This window comes from Neodiprion fabricii, chromosome 6, assembly GCF_021155785.1.
Source record: "Neodiprion fabricii isolate iyNeoFabr1 chromosome 6, iyNeoFabr1.1, whole genome shotgun sequence".
Lineage (NCBI taxonomy): Eukaryota > Metazoa > Arthropoda > Insecta > Hymenoptera > Diprionidae > Neodiprion > Neodiprion fabricii.
In genome coordinates, this window is record NC_060244.1 from 8,121,148 (window position 1) to 8,131,054 (window position 9,907).

General features: G+C 43.3%; 1 protein-coding gene across 2 annotated transcripts; it reads left to right on the forward strand.

Moving 5' to 3' along the window:
* The first annotated feature begins 555 nt into the window (after positions 1-555).
* On the forward strand, positions 556-9,345 carry LOC124184760 (proton channel OtopLc-like). 2 transcript variants are annotated; one of them, XM_046574826.1, is made up of 11 exons: positions 556-1,092; positions 1,180-1,812; positions 2,717-2,912; positions 3,864-4,069; positions 4,188-4,363; positions 4,658-4,819; positions 4,938-5,210; positions 5,304-5,551; positions 5,909-6,042; positions 6,503-6,735; positions 8,702-9,345. In XM_046574826.1, the coding sequence occupies exons 3-11, from the start codon at positions 2,752-2,754 to the stop codon at positions 8,990-8,992; spliced, it is 1,884 nt and encodes a 627-aa protein (XP_046430782.1). In that variant the 5' UTR covers positions 556-1,092; positions 1,180-1,812; positions 2,717-2,751; the 3' UTR covers positions 8,993-9,345. The 2 variants fall into 2 exon arrangements, with proteins under 2 accessions (XP_046430782.1, XP_046430783.1); XM_046574827.1 differs by having other exon boundaries at positions 557-1,092; positions 3,864-4,060.
* The last annotated feature ends 562 nt before the right edge of the window (positions 9,346-9,907 follow it).

Here is a 9,907-nt window from a genome sequence, read left to right on the forward strand (position 1 = left end):
ATTCAACCGAAGTATCGTGGTTCAGTGATTTTTATTTATTTATTTTTTTTTTTTTATTTTTAAACGACTCCGAAAAGTTCTGTAATCGAAATAGGAAAAGTCAAACATGGACATTTTCTCTTTCGTTCCATTTCGCGTCTCGGTCGTAGAGTGACGCACATATCACGCTGTCTGAAGTAAGAGTGAACAAGCGAATAATTCCATCCCACTATTTTTGACCGATTGTAATTAACGATCGGAGAATGAATTCCAGCGTCTAAAGTCAAACGAGTAGACGAATGAATTTTTTGGAGAAAATTGTGAAATCGTTTTGACACGATCAGCTGTGACACTTTAAGCTTGACAATCCGCGAGAGTAAACACGGCGTGTTGAAAAGCTGTAAATATAATTGTGCAGTGATGCAAAAAGCATCTTCCTAAAGGCGTGGCATGTTCGCGTCTCGATCTACGCTAAAAAGATTTCCGTCGCTGTGCAAGCAATTCGTGGTGGGGCGTGAAGAGACGTGTTAATTCGCAAAGATAGATGCCGAGGTTACATATTGCCGCTTACCGGACGATTTTACGAATTCGCGTCCCAGCTTTTCGCGCCCGTCGCTGCTGCTCTCGAAGAGAGGCCTGGAGGACAGTGTGAAATCCCGGCGAAAGAGGTCTTGGGGAATGAGAAAAGGAAGAAAGTAAGGAAGGGAGAAGAAAAATAAAAAAAAAAGAAAAAGACAGGCGGTGAACACTTCGATCGCGGAATCCATTACAAAAATCTGCATTCTAAAACAGCCTAGAAAATACGACGGATGCGAGTTTTGAACGAGCGATTCAAACGCCAGGGGGAAGAAATCATCTCTCAAACTTGTTGTGAGGAAAAAGTGAATCGAATTCTTTTTCACCGCCAACAAACCGAAAACCCGTTCCTCTCGTGACGAGCTACCGATTTCAGAACGAATTTAACATTTTACTTACCATAAGTTGTAAGGAAAAAAATATAAAGGGGAAGAGTAAAGGAGCGGTTTTTCTTTCACACGGACATCGCTGCTTTGGGAAATAACAAAACTTCGTTACTTTCCGTATTAGAAAAACTGTGAAAATGATTTACTCAAAGTATAAACTTCTTTCTTTTTTTCTTTTTTACTTTCTTTGGTGATAATCATATGCCTATGTATAAACGTATATATTTTTATTCTCCAGTTGAACGAGGTGATTTCGGTGCTTAGCCAAGTATAAAAAACAAACATGAAGAAACACCCTTAAAGCGAAACAAACCCGACGTGAGTGTCGATCGAAGTTCCGAAGAGAAAGAGAGAGAGAGAGAGAGAGAGAGAAAGAGAGAGCAGCGACTGCTAAAAATTCAAAGAGGCGAAAAATTCGAAGGAATAAATTGAAAGTTCGCGTGGGAGGAAGGAAAAAAAAGGAAAAAATCCACGTGAGTTTCTGGTTGACTCGGAAGTGACACAAAAGTTTTCACCGCACTTCGTATTGTCACTGGATAAACTTTGGATATTGTTCAAGTAACGATTCCTCGCCTGCCTTAAGTATATACATACGCATTCATACATACATACATTATATAACGCCTACTTTACGAAAGAGCGAAACAAGAAAGTAAGAGATTCGCGCGAAACGTCGTTTGAAATTTGGAAGAGAAAAAAGGCGAAAAATACGTATATAAATATTCGAAAAAAAAATACATACATATACATATATATTTCAATCCACGCTTAATCCGCTTTGATCCTTGGGAAAGGATTTGCGAATCTGCAAATAACGAGGGGGAATTTCTGCAGTCGAACCGACCAAGAAAATACCGCACACAGCATTGACGTAAGCAATTTTTCTTATTTATACGTTCGTCGATTTTTTTTCCGCTTCATTCAGATATTTATATCGATCGACTTACCGTTTATGTAGCAAAGTCTTATGCCCCAAATGTTAGACGCACGCGAATAATAAAACGTAAAAAATTCACATTTCATAGATAGAAAGTGTAAGATTGAATTAGGTACTTATCAATATTGATAAGCTTGTAGCATTAGCTATGTGTGAGAATAGAAACTAATTGAACAAATAGAGAAAAATGACTTAAACGACTGACAGCGAGAAGAGAAAATACAAAAAACTAATATTGCTATTAATAAAACTGTAGAGCACGAATTTGGAGATTTGTTTCTCCGATCCCAGTCACTAACAACAACGATGTTGTTCCAAATTCCGGCATCATTGGATTATCGTTCAATTATCACGGCAGTAGTACGTAAATAACTATGTGACAAACAACAGTCTTCGGACAAGCGGGTGATACTCGATATTCGCAAGTCTACAAGAGCATGTCTTTGTACAGATACGTCGGAAGCAACGTTTAATGCCATTGGCCCGCTTCAATCGCTAACTTGGTGTCAGTCATTCGCACGTATACTAATCAAACGTATTGATTTGTCAAACAGAGCATGAAATATTAACGCGCTACGAATCACGCGGGCCAAATTTTTCGTCATGATCCGTGTTAAAGAGAATAGAGCACACACCGACGTAACGTTGTATACGAAAATAAGAATGATTATCACGTTCACAGTTCGGTGCATAGCAGTACAAATATTGATAATGGTTGTGATTTTATAAATAAATTTCAACAAGCCTGAATAATACCATTGTGCTTGTTCCTTAAATCGTGATATTTATCACAGAAAATCGACTTCTTTGAAAAAAAACAATTTTCTTCTTCCTACAGAACTTCGAGAGTTTCTGAGTAACTCTTTTACGAAGATGAGCAACGAGCCAATTCCGATGCCGCCTCCTGCGGGTAGCGAACATTCTCCCGACATGCACATCAACATGGAACGAATAGATAATCCCCACAAGCGTTTGAGTCTGAGGAGACAAAGCATAGCAAACGCTGTCATGAACCAGAGAAGAGCTTTACTCGGGTAACTGATACGAGAAACTTTTTTCTTTCTTTTTCAACAGCATAGAATCAATATGAATTTTAAAAACTTGGCTCAATTCTTAATCAATATCCCAACGATATGTCAATTTGAGTAGATTTTTTTAGCAAACGAAACAGTATTAATATTCTCTTAAACGATATCATTGTCAAAGGAATTGCCTGTATCTGCGTTAATTGATGTAGGGCGAAGGGGGAACTGATTGACTGCATCATTTTTTGACGACCCTTGAAACCCCTCGATGCGGCATCGAATTTTCACTTACTCCTGTCAAAAGGTCCATTAAGCAAGAGATAGGTACAAAAGAAAAGCGGGCGTTCCCGTTTCAGTTCCCAGACAGAAATGCAATCGATACGAGATGCGTTCCACTTTGTAGCCTTACAATACGTTTACACACATCCTCGTTCACTCGCTCACTCACTGACAGATAACAGAAATACGTGTAGGGCATAAATGCACTCAGGGAAGCGCGTGCGTAAGATGCCAGAGGCGCATAATGCAGGTCTAGCCACATCCCAGCGTACATCCGTATATCGAGTATCGGAAACAACGGGTGTAATAATAGTATCTGTAACTGTGGTGCAAAGCGTCATTGAACCTTCGTTCATTTAATCAAGCAAACACAATGGCTCAACAGTTCCATTTAAGTTCATCCCCCTCAACATTCGCCTCCGCAAGCACGTATGCGCGAAGCTCGATTCCTCGCCCCGTCGTACAAGGACGATGAATGGATAAAAAGCAACCTCTGCGATACCCTCGAGTAAGAGGAGCGTTAAAAATAGTTTGGACGGACTTGTTAACGCATTCGTTCGGTTAACCAATCCATCGAAAGTCGCGTAAAGTCGAAGGTGGTCCTCGCTAACGAACGAACCGCTTCGACGATCGCTTGTATGTTAATAATAACCAATGTGAATTTTTCGCATCGCGTTTCAGGGCTCTGATGACCGAACTGGGAAGTAACATATCCCTCCCCTCGGCCGTGTCACTCGATCACGACTATGGCCAGCGGCACGAAAGCCAACTCTCGATTTCTCATATTCAAGACCATCACCCTCTCCGGCCAACGATGTTGCAATTAACGCCGGTTGGCACAGCGGCAGGACCCTTGGTGAACATGGACGTCGCGAAGGGTGAGTGGAGTAAGTTTGGACTAAGTTACGTGGACGGTAGTTGAACCGCTTTGAGCACGGGGTGCGCGACTGGAAGGTATTTTCGGAGAAATTGGTTGACCTCGGAGGCGCGATTTTCCTGTTTCAGCGCCACCCACGCCGCCAACGCCGCCGACGCCGCCCACGGAAAAGAAGTACAACCACAAGTACCAGGAGCTTATGTCAACTCTGAGCACACTTTACGCGAAACTTCTGGTAGTCGTTGGTGTCGCCATACCCGTTACCGCCAGCGTTAGCAAAGGTGTGCCGACGGCTTACGATCAGGTCTGTAAAAACATGGTAGCGAACCGACCGCGGGAATTCCGAGCCCAACGTTGTTTCGCAGCGTACCCTGTACTCGATGGATCCAAGAACACCGTTTCTCCCAAACACTCCGATCCCATCGATCCAAGTCTCTTTCTTCCGATGGCTTAAACGCGAGTTTTGAACCGACTTATTGGCATTCGATTGTGTAACTTACGGACTAACGCAGACTCGACGAAACAGCACCTCATACAGCACCTGACTCCTGTCGACCAACGATCGGATAACAAAAATTTCCTTCTCCATACTCGACAGGGTTACTACCTCTACTTGTACTTGATGAGTGTGGCATTTGTGGTGATGCTCTACACCACGCTCATGAGGGACAAGGCGGTTAAGAGGTTGCTGATAAAGCACAACATGGAGGAAAAGATCTACGAGTTTCCCGTGGATTCGGGCAGACCGCCGATAATTCAGGTGATTCCTCGGTTGCGTGCTTTTTACATGTCGAAGAGACGCTGTTTCAAAGGAAGTATTTTACACCTAAGTTGGTAAAGTTGATTTTCAAACATACCGAATTTCGTGATACCTCCAGGCTCAGCAGTACGGCAGCTTCTGTCTCCGACTTGGCGCTGTTGGCTTCGGTGCTGGTTCTCTGGTCTTCACCGGGTTGCAAATCGGTGCCGAAATAGCGACCTCCTCGGGTGCTCTACGCGCACTAACGCCGGCTGCGCGTCTCCTTCTGGTCACAGCCCAGATGCACTTCATATTTTTGAACAGCAAAGACTTGGAACTCGCGAGGCACGGCGCCCTCGCCAAATTGGGTCTCATGCACATGATCGCAACGAATTTATGCGAATGGTTGCAGGTAGAGTGCGAAAATCACAAGCACTGTGGGGTGTTAATAATTCATTGGCCACTTCGTTTTGTTCGAGTAAAAATGTTTACTTTCGTTTAACAGGCTTTGATACAAGAGACACGTCACGAAATTGACCAGCTGGAAAACGAACACGAAAGTCGACGTGGAATATTGTCGGGACTTCTCACGAATGCGAGCCCGTTCCTTTTCCCTTGCACTATTGAGTTCAGTTTAATTTGCGCGGTTATACTCTTCGAGATGTGGAAAAGGATCGATGAGAAACCGACAAGAAGCGAAAGTCTTACAAGATCTATTCACCAACTGAGCATAGACTGCAGCAGCGCACACAAGCAAGTGTTCTAATCAATTTTCAATTCCCGCCAAGATTTTGCGCCCGCGAGTCAGGATTGTAAAGATTTGCACGATGCTTTTTCATTTTCGAATATCGTAAGTTTCTCGGACATGAACGGAGCACGACCCTCTACTTTGTCCCATCCGTATAATAAAGAGACGCGTTACCGAAATGTACAGATAAAATATGATTTCACCGCGTCGCGTCCGGCGATGAGATATTTTCTCTTACTACGGGGTCAAAGGTGTTACATACACTCACATCAATTAAAAAAGATTCGGTGATTTTTACCCATTAGCAATCAACGCCCTACATTCAACAATCGATGAACATGTTCGTTATTTTCTTTCTTCAGGGGATTGTTCGCCGGTATATTGATCATAGCTGCAACCATACTCAGCTTGATCATGTTCTTCGTACTGAAAGAAGAAAAGCCCGATATCGCCGTGCAACAAGTCACGGCCCTTGAGGCTTGCATACTGCTTGGAGGTAAATCGAACAAAGTAAATCGTATCGAGTAAGGGATGTTTCGACGAAGCAACCGAGGTGTCAATGTTATGCGAAATCGTATCGTAATCTCCGTAATCGGACTGAATTCGGTAAAATTAGAATAAAATTCTGCATAAGTAATCGTCAAGGTAAATCATCGGTAGTCATGAGAAATCATTTAGGATTACAGGAATCTCTTTGCAAGTCACATAAAACCTTAGAAATCATGAGAAATCGCGTAATCAAAGTAAAATTTATCCGTCAAGAAATATCTCGTAATCGCTGTACAACATACAGGTAATCATGAAATACGTAATCACGATGTCAACTTTTACTTCGGTGAAACAATCATCGATGTTAAACGATATTCACTCGTTTTCATTGTCGAATAATGCCGAGAAATCGCGATTCGAGTGATCGGACAGGAGTTGTTTTTCTTTTCTTCTTCTCACGTTAACAGGTATAATGGCATCCGTTGGAGGCGCGATAAAATTACGACACCTAGAGCCAAAGCCAGCGAAGGGCCAGAACCTGGACGCGACTTTGCTGGCGGCGGCTCAAGCAGGAGTCTACTTGCACTGTTTGTTCAGCGTGGTGGGAGGATTTCTGACAACTGGTCCACGCTGGGGTATCGCTTTGACCGCCGACATATTGGCACTCGTTCAAAGCACCGTTCAAACATTGCTCATTAAGGTAAGTGACAACAAATTAGATAGAAATTTCTCCCGTTGCCTGCCAGGATTATACCGTGACGTTGTCGAGCCACTTTGATACACGCTGTGTTCGCGGTTAAACTGTGCACACACCTGCCACCGAACGCGGTCGTTCCGTGCCGCGTCACTGCGTTTCGCGCAACAAGGTTTTGCATTTCACAGCTCTGCAATACGACCGTTCGAGGATTAATATACTGCACTAAAGGCCCGGCCGATCACGTTACAATAACGGGTGCCCCGCTTTCGTTGGGCAACGACTGGGAAGAAATATCGCCGAGGTATCCAATGGTTTAAGGGGAGGGTACAGTTTGAAAGAAAGTTAAAACACTTGGAGGAATTTGGGTTTGAGGGCTCTATTATTTATAGTTTCAAGTACATTGTAGAGTTTTTTCATTCAAATTAATAACAAAATGGCGGAATGGGGCGTATAAGTAACCAACGACTCCGAACTCGAGAGCTTTTGCGATGGCGCATATCCCGACATCATTGTTCAACTTTTAACGGGTAGAAAACTTCTTTTGAGACAAAAACATATTCTTGGTTACAGCTCACAGCTCGAATGTTGAAAAAAAATTTTTTTTTCCAATACATCAGATCAGTATGATGTTAAAAAAATTGGGGAATTGAAATTCAAAAATCTAGCCCCGAGCTCGAATCGACAAACAAGTTTTAAAAATTGTGTCAAGATTTCAAGACGATCGGATAAAAATTGACCAAGTAATCTGCGCTACCGGATTGAAAACGTATTTGTTCGCTACTTATACGCACGATCTTGTTATTAATTTCAATGAATAAATTCTGAAGTGTTTTTAAAACTATGAATAATAAAGTCCTCAAACTCGGATGGCTCGAGGGGTTTAAATTTTCTCTAAAAAAAAAAATCCTGAGAATAGGTATGATTTTAGACTGTCGAAGCTATACCAACACCTCCCTTATATAAGGACGTATGCATGTAGAAAGTGAATTTCATGGTAAAATGGTATATGATTTTTTTCCCCGGCATTTGCTACGAAACCACTTCAAAACGCGTATTTACACTAAAATTAGCCGAAAGAAATAAATAAAGGTAAAAGGCCTCGTGTTTGGTGGATACGCCCTTTCAGCATCACACTATATTTTCATTCGTCAAATTTATAAGTGGTATGATAAGTTTTTTTTTACAACGATGGAGAAACCTTTGAAACGTAAAGATTCGTCAATTTCGGGAAGAATGATGAGAATTCGTTATTTTCTCAAAAAATAATATCAAAAGTAACGGTATAAGATCGCACGTCATGTAGGCACATGCGACCATACACCATAAGCGTACGTCATTATTGATCGTAAAGTTGGCGATGAAAAGGCATAACCCACAATACATGCCACCTTCTACCGTTAATTGATCCATTTCTTAATTTCAATGTTTTTCAACGCATCTTCATTTCGTTCGCGTAAATACATAAAGGGTGAGAAAATACACCTTCTTACCTTTACGCGTGGTAAAAGGTCGAACAACGGCGCGTACGTTCTCATACCATTAGACACGCGATATCACTGTTTCGCTGCTTTTTCATACACCGTACACCGCGTCACGGTTGGTTTTGTATACCCAGCTATAGATACGTTCGCACAATGTGTATAGCTGATAATCGAGTATGATATTGACACATTTTTCCAACATCCGAGGATGAAATACACGATCCGCTTCACGTGAATACCGTCGGACTGTCTGTTTGTGAACCTGCGACAGGGAATACGTACACAGTTGTTGGGTAAACGAGAGGGTTCGCGATACTAAATACATCCGATCACCCGTGACGGATAAATATTTACTTCTCGAACGTTGAAACGTGAACACAAACGTAAACACCCGTGTCGAATATCATACGGAAAAATGTTTTGAAAATTCAGGGAACCCGGCTTAATATCGACATTACTTTTTCCATTTTTGTCACTCTCCCACCCAGGTTGCCTGGAGGCGACGTTCGGCGACGTACGATAAGCCGGGAAAAGAGCTAATTACCTTCCTGATAGTAGCGAACATCGCGCTCTGGTCGGTAAATACTCTGGAAAAATCTCGAGCCGGAGTCCGTCCGCAGCACATTGAATTCTTCGGTGTCTGGGCCTGGACCATAATCACCCACGTATCGATGCCGCTGGCAATATTCTTCAGGTTTCACTCCGCGATTTGCCTTTTCGAGGTTTGGAAGAGCTGCTACAAGTACAGACCACCTGGATGCGCTCAAACGCCAAGCTGATACCTCAAGCGCACTCCATTTATTCGATGTAATCTTACCTAAATTGTATTTATAAACTTGGGAAGTAAAACGGCATCGCTGTAAGGGGTCAACCGTTCTGCGGTGAAGCCTGCATCCGAATCCATAGACCGTCGAACTCGAACGAATGACTTTAATTTACGAATTCGAAGGACTTCGAGTGAACTCGAGTACAGACTTGCGTGACTTGATGTAAAACGACCCAACGACACGTGCTCGTGACTTGAAACGAATTTACACGTATCAACGTCAATGTCAAAAGTCTGGGTGAAATCGCGGTGTGCAACTTGACTCGAAGAATGGTTGACCCCGGATCAACGCTCTAGCTCGAACAATTTGTTACGTTATATTTTTTCATCACCTTCCCGACTGATTAATCCTAAAGAGATCCAATAATTGTTGGGGAACGTTCCACGATCGAGTTTCATTAGGCGATTGTAGGGTTGAAACGGACATGGGTGAAGTGGCGGTTGTACGCTCGATGAAACCCGGCGAACAAGCTCGGGGAAAATCGACGAGTGTTTCGCCGTGAATACGTACGAAGGTACGGGTGGACAGAGAAAAAGAGCGCGCGTACTTTCGCCGATCAAGGGTCATACGGAGCGGAGGAGAGCCAGCACCACAGGCCGACAGTTTGATACAGTTTACGGTAAACACATTTTGGTGGCAATCACGTCAGGCTGAACAACGAGGAGGTCGAAGAGGAGGGCGTGCAGCGGCAGCGTCAGGTACATGGGGGTAGGTGGAGGAAAAGCGACGGAGGTCAGGGAGAGCGGTCGAGCGGTGGTCCGGACGCGAATTGGAGGTTGACTGAGGGCCGGAATTGGGGTTGACTAGCGGAGGGCTGTTAGCAACCCTTTGCCGACCTGGAGCTTGGCTTCGTCCGCCTCGAAGACC